The sequence below is a fragment of the Alosa alosa genome, chromosome 3 (genome assembly GCF_017589495.1).
Source record: "Alosa alosa isolate M-15738 ecotype Scorff River chromosome 3, AALO_Geno_1.1, whole genome shotgun sequence".
In the NCBI taxonomy this organism is placed as follows: domain Eukaryota; kingdom Metazoa; phylum Chordata; class Actinopteri; order Clupeiformes; family Clupeidae; genus Alosa; species Alosa alosa.
Genome location: NC_063191.1, coordinates 32608309 through 32624312, shown reverse-complemented (window position 1 = coordinate 32624312; position 16004 = coordinate 32608309). Strand labels below are relative to the sequence as shown.

Sequence of the window (16004 nt, the reverse complement as noted above, 5' to 3'; positions counted from 1 at the left end):
ACTTTCTAAACTATTTGAAGTAATTTGTGACAAAATTATTTCTCTTTCATTTTAGCTCCAACATTTGAGGATGCAGCAGCAGTGGTCCCTCACAATCCCATAGATTTTGCTCAGTGAGGAACACTAGAGGAGGTGACATGTCTTGAGACAATAATCCTTTCCTATTGTAAAACACCACAGGAAAATGAAAGGCCCGAGAACATAGAGCTCTTTTTTGGACACGTAGTCCTGAGCAATCCTTCATGTCACAAAATAATTAAAAAACTCAGAGGCTCCCTTTCCATAAATCGACTTATTAATAGAATCATACGGCCATCGAGAAAAACACAAGTCTAACCTTTAATGGGGAGTTTAAAGCTTTAATTCCGACGCTTGTCCTGCCGTTTGATATCTTCAGTTTGATATCTGCAGTGACCCTGGCAGTGTGCCTGGGAGCAGACAGTGAATTTGTGCCATCTCAAGAGCCCCACTCCTCCGTCAATATCAGGGCTGGCTGAACTATTGACTAGTCAAATCTGCAACCCCCCCACCCGTGACCTTACTACTGAGCGCGGCAGCAGGAGTGAAATGAATGGATTATGGCAGCTGGAAAGCAGGCGAACAACTCAAGATGTCCCTCGAGCTTAAACTCATGTCAACCCCCCCATTTCTCTGCCACTGCCACCGACGACAACAGCAACAACAACAACAGAAGCAGCAGCATCAACACAACACCACCAGCACCACATCATATCTACATTTCTGTCGGCCACCCTCGTTTATCACACGCAACCCTAGCTGCTGCTGCTTACCAGAGATTAAACGAGTAAGCAACGCAAAAAAAAAAAAAAAGCCGTGGCTTGGCCCCCGACACACAGCTGATGGATGAGAGGCACAGATCCTAGAGTCTGTTGCCAGGCAGGCGGAGCGTGTCCTCCGAGAGCATGAGTGAGTGCAACGGAGAATGGGGCCCTTTTCAATGAGCCTCCCTGCCTGAAAGAAACCCAACGCAGTCACGGCCGCAGGTCACGTGTGAGTCGTACATGCCACTTGCTAGGCACCCGATTGTTAGAAAGCATATGAGGCTGTATTATGTCAGGCTTAAACTGAGTCAACCTGTTGAAAAAATATTTTGTGCCGAATCATGATTTAAAAAAAAAAATGTATTCATTCAAGTCACTTGAGGATATGAATGCTCCTGCAAATTCTCATAGATTTCCATTTTTTTTTCCTGAGCATTTCTGCAAGACTTCTGCCTCGGTGTACCTTCAATCAATGCTCACACCTCCGCTAAGCAACACACCTGGGAACCAGTGATAAATATAGCCCACGCCAACCTGTTTGCTATTTTCTGCAAAGCAGCGTTGACAAGAGAGCGCCGCACAATGAAGAGAGGGCTGAGTCTTCCCACTCGACAGCGCATCCAGGCAGAGTAGGCGAGTCGCAAGCCTATACACTGTGAAGTGTATGTGAAAGTGAATGTGAGTGTGTGCCTGAGTGTTCGAGTGTGTGTGTATACATGTGTGTGTGTGTGTTTTGTAAGTGTTTGTGTGTGTGTGTGTGTGTTTGAGTGTGTATGTGTGTGTGGGGGTGGGGGGTGGTCAGACCAGTTACCCTTGAATGGCCAGTTTGGAGTAAAGGTGCTCTTTACATGACAAAATTATATCCGATGTGACCGCCTGGCTTGCCTGGCTATGAGACCCCAGCCGTGATAAATGCAATCACTGAAGCCTCCTCAACCAGGAAAGGTTAGAGCGGCGCTGAACTGTGTATAACATCCCGGGCCTGAGCAGAATGCCTAATGTGGTGGGAGCTGCAGACTCCTCCCGGCTACCTGATATAACTACAGCTATTTTTACCCACAACTGTTACTATCAAAAAATAACATGGCGCTGACCTTAGATTCTTTCACTGAAAAGCAAGCAAGCAAATAAATAAATGAATAAATAAATAAAAAGTCAACAAACAAATCGAAAGAGAAACAAGTGCATCAGTTTGGCTCAGCATGGATCAGGGTCTCTGAGGGAAAGCAGACATCTTTCTTAAAGCAAAACATTAAAAATTAATAGACAATTAAATGCAGGCTTTTAAATTAATTGGACTTGACTGTTGTTTGAAAGCGGGCAGAGGCTGTCTCCTGTGTGTTGCTAAGGTGTTTCAAAGGGAAAGTTGGAGTATATAAATCAATCTTTAAATTATTAATGGAAAAGTCATTTAGATTACATGGCTGGATTAATGTGAGCATTTTGTGCAGGGATGGTTGCCTGATCGATACATTTCATTTGGCCCCCTTGAATAGGGTTGCTGTCATGTACAGGAACTGCAGGAGACTGTCGGGAGAGACAAACGGCATCAATCCTAAATTCAAATCACAAAGTTCTTCTGGACCAGGAAGCAAATGCAAATCAGTATCACTGAGTTTTTATCTAAAATAAATAGGACAATTTCATGCAGTTTAGCAAGCCCATCCTAAGCTACTTTTCATTTGCGCAGAAAATGGGTTTGATGAAGCATAACATTGGTGTGCAAACACCTTTATTACCTTCGCCAGCCTTGAAGAGATTTTTAATCTTTCGCGGTCTATCCCTGAATGCCTGATGCACTGAGATACCCAGACTTCATAATGCAAGGTTGTTAAGTGGAGAAAAGGATTCCTAGTCTCAAAGAGGATTATTATTCATATTGCGATGTTACTTTGGCAAGAAGTGTACTTTCTCAGCAGTCGACTTACTTGTATATATACACAGATAAGCAAACTGAGTCTTCTCTCTCTCTCTCTCCCTCATTCATCACTCTTTGTATCTCATTCTCTCCTTTATCTGTCTATCTCTTTCCACTCTATTTCTTTCTCTTCTCTCTTTCATCTCTACCTGCTCACGTTCTTCTTGCCTCATCTCATCTTCTCCTTCCATCTTTCTCTCTCTCTCTGTCTCTGTCTCTCTCTCTCTGTCTCTCTCTCTCTCCTGCAGAGACTCAAGGAGCTGAAGCAGAGGGAGTTTGCCCGCAATGTGGCCTCCAAGTCCAGGAAGGACGAGCGGAAGCAGGAGCGGGCTCTGCGTCGGCTGCACGAGCTGGCAGAGCAGCGGCGGGAGGTTCACTGGTGGGTGGCAGCCTCCTGCCTTATTCATAAAAAAAAGAGCTCGACATCTGTGCCTCACATACACACACATACACACACATACACACACACACACACACACACACACACACACACAATACTGCTGCCTGTGCTGCTGCTTGCTGTCGCTCATTCACCAACTAATAGCGGTGCTTGCTATGTGAAGCTCTCTTAGCTGTTTTGACTTCCTCCATTTGAGAAAGGGATGTGGGGGAATGTTCTGAGCAGATGCTGATGTTTGTTTGCATTTTGTCTTTCATCTTTTTTCCCCCTCTCTGTCTGTCTGTCTCTCTCTCACTCACTCTCACTCTCTCTCTCTCGCGCTCCGTCGTCTCTCTCTTTGTAGTGCTCCGGGGAGCGGCCCCATGTTTAAATCCACCACGGTGGCGGTGGAGGCAGGTCTGAGGGACCCCTGCGGTGACGGATCCCCCGAGGAGGTGCAGGGTCTTGCTGTGCCGGAGGCGGGAGGCCAGACTCACAACTGCAGCAGCAGCAGCAATGGCAGTGGCAGTGGCAGCGGCAGCAATGCTTCAGGCCCGGCAGCTAGCAGCAACAATGGCAAGCAATTGCCGTGGCCCCACGCAGCCAAGCAGAAGAAGCCCGTGGGCTGCCGGCGCAAGATCGCCTTCTCCTTCTCCTTCCGGAAGAGGGCCTCCGTGAAGCTGGAGTCGTCCGCCGCCGTGTTCTGCGAGGGCACACAGGAGGAAGGGGCGACGGAGCGGAGGCGCAGACAAAGGCTCCGAGCACCCCTCGTCGAGCTCGACCTCTCCGGGTCCCCCAGCGACGAGGCGGCAGTAGTGGCAGCCGGTAAGGCGCTTAATTGCGAGGAGACGATTTACTGCATCGGCACGACCCAGCAGGCCCGCTTCGCTCTGAAGAGCGGCAGCTTGGAGAGCAAGGGGTCATCTGATTCGCCGGCGGGCCAAGAGAACCCACGGCCCACTTCAGACTTGTGCGCTCTGCTCGTGTACTCGGAGGACGTGGCCGGGAGCCCTTCCGTTTCCCAGATAGCCGGCTCCCCTTTCGCTCTCAACAGCGTGGACATTGCACTGGACTCAGAGGACTCTGTGAACGAGAGCCTGAAAAGCTGCGACGCAGCTAACGGGGGAGGGGAGCTCAAAGAGCAAGCCGCCACTGATGAGCCTGTGTCGGAGGAGAGCGGCCCTTTGAGTCAGAACCCCTCAGACGTGTGCAGCGAGGCTGACCCCTCTCACATGGGTCAAACGGCAGAGGAGGGCCATCTTCTAAAAACCCCCTTCACAAAGCCAAGTCAGCCGTTCTTCTCCGTGAGGAGCCGTGACGGTAATACCATTTTCCAGTGGCCCTCGGAGATGCTAACCTTCACGAAAACTGACCCGCCCTTGTCCTACAGCTGCAACCCGCTCCATTTTGATTTCAAGGGGTCACATAATCGAGCGCCTAGTGACCCGAGGCAGGACGCCGAGACCAAGACGGATGAGGAGTCCTCCATCAGCTCGGTCTCAGCCAGTCGGGGGAAATCCATAAGTCCAGACAAGCGTATTGAAGAGGGCATGTTCAATCTGGACCACGGTCCCACCGGAGAGGCCGAGGCAAAACCACGAAAGTGCCACCAGCACGCCAGTGACACAGAGAGCTGCCTCGGACTAAAAATACACGCAAGATGCAAGTACTTGAAGGAGCGGTCACACAGCCAAAAGCGAACAGCCGAAAAACTGAGGGTCAGGGACAGACGCCATTACCGCAACCACTACAGGAAGAAGAGGCGACGGCGGAGGAGGAAGAGGAGGGTGCGTCACCACCAGCCTGAGAGGGACGGCGAAAGCAATGCGCAGGAGAAGTGCAGGAGATTCCAGAAGCGCATCACGGTGGACGAGTGTTGTTGGGGGGAAGCGCTTGATAGCAAATTTCAAGCTGCCACTTCAGCGCAAGTGCAGCATCCATTAGAGAAGTCAAAGCAATCAGCTCTGAATCAGACAGCAGACAGCTGCAGCGGGGCCTCCCTAGCCGAGAGGCTGCCAGGCAGGGGGCCGGACACAGAGGGGGGCATAAACGGCCCAGCGGGCGATCCGAGCCTCTCTGATAAGGGCTGGAAGGACAGCGCAAAGGTGGTGGCGGGAGGCGGTGTGAGCAGCCCCAGTTTTCCATCTGCCCGCTTGACGTGCTTGATGGGCCGCGGGTCGTGCCGGCATTCCGACGTGCCTCAGTCCCAGATCGTGGGCTTCACACGCTGGAGTGACGAGCTGCCACTCCACACGGACGACGTCATCGGCAGCATCAAAGCCCTGTGGCGCATCCAGCGTCTGAAGAGGAAGCGGAGCGCCTCGCTGAGCGACGTTGACGCCATGTGCTCGGATCAGGTGACGTGCGCCCGTCTCAGAGAGCCAGGCAGTCAGCTGAGCGAGCGGGAGCAGGAACGCGAACATCGGAGCTCATCTGACGAGGGGTCCACGTGTTGCGAACACGGAAGATGCAGAAAAAGAAGAAAAATCTCCTGCACCGTAAACCAGTCTCCTGACCCTGCGTACAAGGTGCCTGTCGCTGAAAGCCTTGTTCCGACTGACCAAAATACGAGCGATGTGAACCCAAGCGTGAAAAGCCCGGTTCTGAAAGGAACGGGTGACTTTGGGAGCGTGGGCTCAGACAAAAGCTCATGCAGTATTGATGATCAAAAGAGCTCTGTGGTCGACGTGCCGGCCGGGAGCTCCATTATCCCTGACCCGGGTCAGCGTGTGGCAGATAGTGACCGACAGATGGGGAACCCGCCTGGCCTTAAAATCAATGAGCAGCCCCACGCCACTCCTGACGATCCCCCTGCTCCTCCTCCCCCACAGCCCGCCGAGTGGAGAGATTCGAGTGCCTCGGAAGACACGGGAGAGACTCTCACCATCAGGTCTCGACATGACAACTCGGCAGCGGAGGAGCACTCTAACAAGCCGGCAGTGGCAGCAGGAACCGCAACACTGGCAGCAGCAGTAGCAGCACCAGCCCAGGTCTGCCTGTCAAGAGGAAGAGAACAAGAGAAGGCGTTGGCAACATCTGGAAAGGCCGGCCTGGACAAATTGTCTCAGCACAGCAGCGGCCACCCTCCGGCGCAGCCCCCGAGGTTTCAGCTGTCTGTCGGACGGGCCGAGGAGGAGAAACCTGGCCGCGAGAGCTACCGGACCACCAGCAGCTGCGGCAGCAGTCCTTTCCACGGCCCTCCTCCTCATCCTCATCCCCCTCCTCCGCCTCAGCTGTCGTGCTTCCAGCACCCGTCTGACAGCATGGAGAGGCACTGCCTCCTACAGATTCAGACACACAGACAGGTGCTCCACCACCACCACCAGCAGCAGCAGCAGCAGCATCAGCAGCATCAGGTGTTTCAGGCGACCAAGCTGAAGCCTGTGCTCCCGCAGCGCCAGTCTCTTGCCGTGCCCGTGTCCTCCCCCGTCCACCTCCACCAGGTCCACCTGCCCTCGCCTGGCTCCATCACCATCCGCCACACCATCCTCCAGCACCACCACCACCATCACGCCACCTTCCTTCCCCCGGCTCAGCATCACCACCACCACCACGCACCTCCTCCGCAGGTGCCTCCTCCTCCTCCGCCGCCTCCGCAGCTCTTCCCGCAGGTCCTGCCAGTGACTCGCCTGCCGCTGGGAGCGGAGATGTGCCCGCCCGGTGCCCCCGCTTTCGTGACTCCGCCTCAGGTGTCGGTGGTGGGCCCGCCCGGCATGCACCCGATGGCGGTCACCTTCCATGCCCTCCCCCGGCCTGCCATGTTCCCCCAGATGTTGCCCCCCCACCCAGCGGTCATCCCCCTTCAGCCTCTCTTCTGACACCAGACTCACCTGTGTGTTCAGAGATTCCATTGTGTTCGTAGGAAGTCCAGTCACCGAGCTTAGTATTCTACCCCTTAAAAAAGCTGTTAGGATGGCTAAAATAGCATAATAGGATCTGCAGAGAGAGAGAGAAAATTCAACATGAGTAGTTTGTCAGTGCTTTAAGGTTAGAGGAGAAGAGAATTATATTTGTGTAACATTATTGCACCTAACTTTTTTGGCTTTAGTAACAACAACAAAAAAAAACTGGAGCAATGTTTTATTCAACAACACGGCTGTTAATTAGGTTTGAGACCTGTTTTTAGCAACAATTCATTCTGTGTTGACTGAGGATAAGTCACATGTAGGTCACATTTGAATACCGGCACTGTAGTTTAAAACTCTTAACAAAATATCATGATGATTCAAGCTAATTGGTGATCTCGATCTAAGCACAGTAGTAGGTCTTGATACAACCCCCCAAATATTTTAAGCGGGTGTCCCAGTTTCCAAAGGAAAGGACAAGAAAATGGTCAAAATACACACAATGAGCTATACGGTCTAGACTTAATGTGCAATCTCTCCACATGATCATCCTCCTGCTAGTGCTAACTGTGTAATACCATTCAATGACTGTGTATTACAGTAAATTTATGGATGCGATCTACAATGATCAGTAGTGAGCCAGTTCTGTGCTAGAGAGGGTGAGTTAGTGGTCTGCTTGCCTGTAGGCTTTTAGATGGTCATATAATACAAACCACTGAGTGGTTGTTGCTGTAGGCGCACTACACACAAACGATAGAGAGCTTGCTTTTCCTCGTCAGTGTGAGTGGGAGTCTTCATGCGTCAGTTTGTGTAGATTCGTAGGACGTTGGCGTGGTGCTGATTGGCACCGTTCCTACAGTGTGGCAGAGCTAATGCCCATTAGAGGTACAGTAGATGGCATGACAACCGTTAGCAAAGGCAACATCTAGCACAGTATTCCTGCAAAGTTAGAGTCAAGTGATGTTTAATGTAACGCAAAAATGTGATGACAGTATAAGAAATTCACTGAGAATGAGTGATGATGGGAAACAAAACATAATGTGGTCAAACAAAATATGTATCATAGTTAGAATGGCCTCTATATGGGTCAGAGAAGTACTTTAGCGGAGTAGATATGGATTTCAGTGACGTACTTTGGCTGGCTAGTTTGATCCATAGTGGAATCTTTGCACCAACTCAACAGGTTAGGTATTAACATGAAAGTTGCATTTATAAGTTTCTCAACATCCCGTGCTCATCACTTTTTTGTTTCTGTAAAAAATGTGTTGTTGTGTGCAGCCTTCTTCCACTGGCAGTTCCACCATGTAAGCAAATGAACAGCATTATGTATAATAGGGAGCAGTTGTTAGTTCAGCATAATTTTGATGCCTGGCGAAGTGGATAAGAGGAAAGCTAGTGCACTGATAGTTTGTTCTCAGCTGACAGACTCAAAGGTGTGCCATAATTCAAAATGTAATACCTGTTTCTGTATGGTCTGAGTGAATACTTTCCATATGTGTTTATTTATTTCGCTTTTGTTAATTGACTGAGGGTGTTGTTATTGGGCATAATCCAACAGTACATAGCTTGGTTCCCTGTTTTATTTTCTCAGATACTGTAGGCGTTTAATCTGATAGAACACCCTAGACATTATAAGCTTTAAGGCTGTAAATGCAATACATATGACATTAAAGTTGTTCTGAAGCACAAACTACTATACTAAGTGCTATTTTGGAAGTGAATGTTTACACATACCATTCAAGTCACCTAAAAAATGTTTTAGTATACTCACTTAGTATGTTGTAGTATACTACTCGCTTAGATCAACATAATAGATTAATTGAAGCATTTATCTGAGTTAATTTGAAAGATCACAGTGAATTCTCTCCTCAAACAGCGAATTAGTCTGTATTCACTAAAAGCTGTGATCCGTAGTCTTTGAAAGGTTTGTCAAATTCCCAAATGAATTGCTTTTTTGTTGAGATACGAGCCAGTAAATCCATCTTTTTTCTTTCTTGTTTCCCCTCCTCCTTCTCCTAGCTCATTAGATTTCAGTAGTTTAGACACCAGGCCCAAATAATAGCATGTGGCAGCATCACTGACACAGACAGTATCAGTGTGAATTGCTCAGCTATAAAGTGAGTGCCAATTATTTCATGTCAAATATAACCAAAATAAGAAATAAAAGAATCCTTGCTCTTGCTCCTTGCTTGCATCAGACAACTGTCCAAATAAATGCCATTGTCCAAGCAAGAATCAGTTTTCTTGCTAAATCTGTAAGTCTCTAAACAAGTCAGAGTGAGAGTATATAGACTACAGCTGATAATCTTTGTTCTGTTAGAAAAAAGGGCAACTGTTCGGCAATGGAACTACTGCATGGGGAAAGCTCGTAGGGTTGATATTGCAAACGTAACTCATTGTCAATGGAAATCTTGTACAGATGAGCCTGTTGGTGTCTTGCAAGAAAGACTTGTTATAATCTGCAGTTATGTGTAACATAAAAAGCAAGCAAGCATTTAAAATTGTCTTCTTCATAAATCTGCACCTCTTGACCAGATCTGCAGATCTGTGTGAAGGCACAATTTTAATGTATTTTAGTACATTCAACTTGCTTTCAAGACCTGTACATGGTGTAAATTAGCAATGTTTATAATTAATGTAAGATTTAATGTATATGTAAATATGTTCCTGTTTTTATTGTGCAATGTACCCTATATGTATGAATTATTTAGATAAGACAAAGCCAACTATGTTTTTTACGCCAATTTGCCAACCGAATGATGTTAAAGTAATATCTAATAAAAATAGACAAATGACTGGCTTTCTCTTGTGTGTTCCTTTCGGTTCTCGCAAACATTCAAAGGGTTCTGGGTCCCTTCAAGTTCTCTCACTGGTACCCATGTGTAGACACTTTAAAAGACATCTGTTTCAGGAGTGCGCACAGAAGACTACATTTCTCTTTGATTATGAAAGAGCTTTTGCTTTGGTTTTGCCATGGCAGAAAACAGCCTCTATAAATCTCTCATAATGCAAAGCGAAAATATTGCTAGTCCCAAATTTAAGTGGTATTACATCAAGGAGATTGTTTTCTTAATACCATCACAGCCAGTGTGTGATTATGTACTTCAATGAGATTGTTATAGTCTATGGATTTCACATATCAGTGTCATTAATGTGTGTGAAACTCCCTGGCTGATTTTTCTATTTGGGGATTTTAATGTGTGATGATGCTCATGTGCTGGATTTCCAGATAAGTGCTTATTTCTGCGGTCCCATCACCCCACGCACCTGTACCACCACACATCTTTATGAATATATAAATGACTCGAAAACATTTCACTGTTCGTTGCTTTGTGTTGATTTTGTAACCAAGCAAAATCATCTGACAATATGGCACTTTGGCTGGCTAGTTTGCCCAGCTCAATGAATCTTAAGTATGTTATGTACAGTGTAATGTGATCTATTGTCAGGACAAATTGAGGATGACAGCTTTAAGCCACTTTAAAATCATGTCACATGTTTTCTCTCCTCAAAAAAAATGTGTGTATTCATTAAGCATCAAAATACACATAGGGATCCAGATACGATCCTTCTGAAGTGTTTTTCTATATTGCCTAGTCAGACATTCTGCTGGATGTGCCCGACTTGGGTTAGTTACCTCATAAAAAATTCCCCCCGTGTTGGCAGAAATCACTATAAGGTCCATTGTAAGGTCCACCGTCACAGGAAAAATGACCCTGCTGCCGGCCTGCTATTTATAGCCGAGCCCACCCACTGTATATGAAATGTCAAGAAATTACATTTTCCACACAATTGGATTTCACCAAGATAGCAAATATTGACATCAGCTACAGTGTATATACAGTTTTATACCCCCTCCAGCAGGTTATTGCTTATTTGAGAAGGGGCACCTTTACTGGCTGGACAATTCGTCAAACTGGCTCCAAGCGCATTATATGACAGACGGGAGACTTTCTGTTTTCTTTTGTTCTGTGAAGTTGCTGTGAGTGCTATCTGTGGGCATCGTGGAGTGTTCCACAGCTTTACACCTCTCGCCCAGACTGTAACTGTGACATGGGGGTGGGGTTGGGGGGGGGGGTAGTCTGGGAAGGGAGACGTCGTGTTCTCACAAGGCTGACCTTTGCAGGTGTCGGGTTATAGGCAGGTGGTGCGGTGACACGTACAGGTGACACTACCGCTCCACTCCAGTTTATCCTCTTGGGTCTCGGCGAGATAAAAAAAAGAGCTATAAATAAATAAATAAATAAAAACAAGAAAGGCTCTGGACAAGACAATGCCATTTGAATTCCCACTGAATCCATTCCCACCAAGTCAACATGCAAAAACATGTTCGCCCCTGCTGTCTGCCTGTGTCCCGTGTCACTTTAGACACTTGAGAAACACACAGAGGAAAAAATCACCATCCCTCTGGCTCCACTGATTGTTCAGATGATTCTGTCAAAAGGAGACAATACAGTCTGAGCCTGCCTATCTTGCCCTCGTTACATAAAAGCAAAAACGGGATCTCATTTGCATATTTGCTTGTGTTACATAAATCACCCTCCTGCAACATTATTTTAGTAGGTTGGCTCCAGGAGCCTTCTTAGAAGACTTTTTAGCCTGGAGACTCACCGACCACCTCGTTTCAAACGCCCACGTGCAGCGCTGAAGACTCTGCCAGAAGAGCGCAAGATAGAAAACAAATGACTTCGCTGGAAAACAAATAGGCTCTTAACGAAGCTAGGATGTTTACCCATCTAATCTCCACTAGTGCTCATACTCACTGTCTTAAGACATCTGAGTCATCCCAGTCTGGTGGGAAGGAAACTTCTGCCTTTCGTGTTTTGGGGGGTTATTTTTGTGGGACGTGATTTAGCGATTTATTCAGGCATTTATTCATTCTCCCCCCCCCCACCACAAAACATTGTCACTGTGCTGCCTCCCTTTTGATTTTGTTTGTTGTTTTGTTTTTCTCCAAGGTCAAACCAAACATGAGAAAGTGATGCAATAACCCTGACAAAACACCACATAGGACTGTCAAGTCACTAAATTAAAGCTTAATTAACGTTTCCATTTTCCGAGAGTGAGATTTTATTACTCAACGGTGACGACTCCCTAGGTAATTTGACCATCATTATTATAAAATTCCGGCGAGGTCTCTGTGGTTCCAACTGCTAGAGGAGCAGATGTATTAGAGGCCATAAACTTTAAAACCAGGCTTTAATTTGTGTTGGATTCTGTCAGTGCCTTGTATGAAATACTGACCTTCTGTGAGATTCTTTGCACCTTTGCTTAACAGGCGGTATTTAGAGGCTTTTAAATGTCCAACGAGTGTCAAAATGACCTTTGACTAACGAGGCAATCCGGCCCAAGCTGCAAGCTGTGCTCTGATTTTGAATGAAATGACAAAAGCACATCCAACATGTGATCAGAAATCTAATGGCATTCAAAGACCAGAGTGAGATACAATAGAATGCGATAGAATAGAGCACAGCACAGAGTGTAGAAAAGAAACAGAGCAATCTCTCTTGAGCACAGTGTTCCATTTCTACCAAATGAGGGTTAAACTGCTGAAATCTTGCTGGGGCTGTGGCGTAATGGGTGTGAATTGCAGAGTCCCCTGTGTTTTGGTCTGCCCGGAGACAGCCTGGCAGAGATCAGCTCTCTGTCCCCTCTGATCCCTCTTATCGATTCAGCTGTCAGCGAATTACAGTATCACAACCTGTCTTCAGGTGTGTTCCCTGCGAAATAAAATAGAGATGCAGGCAAAGCAACACACACACACACACACCACACAGAGAGAGAGAGAGAGAGAGAGAGAGAAATACCAGGTTATATCAAATTGTTTCTCTGAAAGAAAAAAAACAATTGTTACTCCAGGTGCATGTAATGTCAGCGAGGCTGATTGCAAGGACACATACACACATGACAAAAGCAAAACAGAGCCATTGGGAGAAGCACAACACACTCATGAGCTATTCGGATTAATACCATTCAGTGGATTGTGTCCATAGAAAACACACACAGCAACATCTCTATACAACAAAATAGACTGCATTGTAATTGTGTTTACTGCTAACATAATAAAATCTCAAAACATGGTGACGCACATTGGTAATATGGTCACCAGTGTGGAGGGCAGTGATGGAACTCTGACATGAGACCTCGTTGTCCTCCCGGCTTTGGCTCCCCACGCACTGGCACTACAACAGAGGAGCAGGTTGTCATCATGAAATATTCAAAGTGGTGACGGTTTAATTTGAGAACTTGGACTAAAGGTTTTTATCTTAATGGTGAAGAGTAAAAACTTAATTGCTTCTGGAAACAGTCATCTATGTTGCATTAGCTCAGATTTAATAACAGACCACTTTGATATCATTCATGTGATAAAGTGTTTGGCACCCGAGTGTAACTGACTATGCTTACTTGAAACTCACCCTGAATGTTAAAGTCAAAGGCTTCTGGTTTGAAAGGATTTCAGAGACCACTTTTTGGTTCAGAAAAGTAACATAGTTTGGACTTTTCATACAGATGGTGGAATGAATGCAAATTATTTTGTGACCACCTGAAGCTTAATCATTAGTGGATTTCTATGTGGACACAAAGCACTTTGATTAGAAATCACGCTTCCAAATATTGCAATATAGCAGAATGATATTGCAATGTGTTGTCTTTGACTGAATTTCAAGCGATATAATTTATAGTATAAACAGTATACACGACACATGTAACCAACATAACCCTCCCAATTCTTCTTCACCCTGGCACGGTATTTGAATACCTTCTCTGTATACCCACATAAATTCAATTTAATTACATGCCACTGTTTTCTACCCCTTCAGCAAAATCACATTGATTGAATTTAATTACTGCACACATACATAAATATATATAGCATGATAATCGTAGACGCCAGCGTTAATAACACTGGGCTTAGCCACATTAGAGTTGATTCACGTCTGAAATTAAAGGAATTAGGCTGATTTGTTGCCAGGGTGTCTGGGCCTGCTCTGGTGATGCAGACTCCTGTCAGCAGGGCCACCGGCTATTTTTAATTAAGCACAAAAATAAAGGCTCTGAACTGAACGGAGGGGGGAGAATGTGCAAGAGGAGAGAAATCGGGGCTGCCTCAAGTCACTGAAAGTTATTCCTTCATAACAACTTGCCCTTGACCGTGAGGTTGTCAGTTGCAATGCAGAAAGGAATTTCAAGGGCAACTGATTCACACACACTCACAGATAGTTTATTTATTAATTTGCTGGTGTTTGGTTTAAGTCCAAAGGTGAAGTTAACTAAAAAGGTGTCTTGGTTATTATTTTTCTGAAAAAAACGATTTTTGTGACATGTGGCATCATGCAGGATGTTTGTGGCACAAAGGTGTTTTGTGGGGTGAAGAGGAGAGCAGTGCATTGGGTGTACCAATAATGCTTACCGGTAGATACACTGAACCCTTCCATCAGATTGCACCTTTTACCCACTGATTAATTTTGTGCCTCTTTAGAAAGGGATAATGTTTGCATTCACTACAGTGTCTCAGACTATTGAACAGCTACTTTGTGAGGCGTACTGAAATACTAAATAGTGGATGCAGAGGGCAAAGGGAAATTGTGCAATACAATAAACAATACTGGCACAGACAGAGCCTTTGTCTAACTGCTGATTAAAGCATTCACGGATTTGCTTGAAAGATTCCTTTCAATTGCAAATAAATGTCAAGGCTGTTTACAGACATATGGGTTTCTAAATGTTGAATCACACAGCAAGTCTCTCTTTGCATATCTATTTCTTTTGCATATCATTGCAGGCAAATGTTTCTCATATACTGTATGGCCTCCAATCAGGGCAATATCAATATTTATAAAACTGAACTTGTACACCAGCATCTACAGTATACATTGAGCAACTGTGTTTTTATGAATAGATTAAACACCAATAGAAACACCCAACTTGTAATAAAACATACTCTGACGAAATTAACGTGTTTTAATCACCGTTAATGCCGTTTCAGGTTTGTGGTGATTTGTGTGTCTCGTCGTATGGAGGGTGGTAAAATTCAGGCTAATTAGCATAATTAAACCTCGTGAGAAATTCACACTCTTCTCCATCTACTCTGACCATCTCATGACATCAAAGTCCAAAGCCCAGACCATCACACATAACCACCATGCTGAACACATGCAAATCGCAGCGCACCCCCCCCCCTCTCCTCACCGCCAATCATCCCCTAACTGCTATTTGAATAATAGAAAGCCAATTGGTTTGGAGAAAATTCATTATTCTATTAACCTTTCCAACTTTTAAAACGGTGAAGGAGATTGAGGAATTTCCTCCCCTTCCACAGCCTTCTTTTTGTGGCTGGCGTATTGGTCCTGGAGCCACCATTGTTCACCATTGTCTGCTCGGAGGTGGAGGGCAGGCTGGAGCACTTAATGAGGGATCGGGCCCTTATCTCCCTCCGCGCCAAACAGCTGCCACTGGAATGGAGGCGCCGGCGTATATACGCGTGTCTCAAATGAAGGCCCCTGGCGCAGGCGGCGAGGCATCGGGCTTAATGTCCCATAATAGAGCAAATCCCATTTTAATGGAGATATTTCAAGGGAATGACAACATATTCTTTTGTTGCCGCCCATTTTGGCGGGGGGAATGAGACAAGTCTGCAGCTCCTGAAGCCACTTCAGTTCTGCAATTACATTAGGGTGACATAAAAGAAAGTCGTACAATAGCACGGGTATGCAAGTCCCCTGTTGGACGATTTTCAGGTGTGGATGTTGTTGTTGATGGTTTCTAATAATGGCTTTGTAAGGAGCCACCAGTGACTTAGCTACCCATGTTCACTATCTGTGTACAATCTGTACCTCTGATGCATGAAAAGTACTTTCCACACTGTGAACTAAAGTTATTACTGGTACATGTAAGTGTGACAAGCGTAGCCAGGTAATCCTGTGAGGCTTTCGGTTTGAAGACACATGATCTCACGGTTATTTTGATCCACCCGGGAAACCATTGAATCTACAGCGAGACAGACTTGTACCTTTTTACTGCCAAGCGGCATGGAGCATGTCACATTAAGGTGACAGCTATCCTGTCAGTCTATTGAAGCT

The 16004-nt window shown here is 46.1% G+C and overlaps 1 protein-coding gene across 1 annotated transcript in view; it reads left to right on the top strand.

Annotated features, from left to right (window-relative positions):
- The window catches only part of znf804a (zinc finger protein 804A), a 51898-nt gene extending 42179 nt beyond the window's left edge, over positions 1 to 9719 (top strand). Inside the window, exons 4-5 of the mRNA XM_048239820.1 lie at positions 2949 to 3079; positions 3444 to 9719. Coding sequence (XP_048095777.1) covers positions 2949 to 3079; positions 3444 to 6897 — 3585 coding nt within the window. The 3' untranslated portion in view covers positions 6898 to 9719. The remainder of the gene's footprint in view (positions 1 to 2948; positions 3080 to 3443) is intronic.
- The last annotated feature ends 6285 nt before the right edge of the window (positions 9720 to 16004 follow it).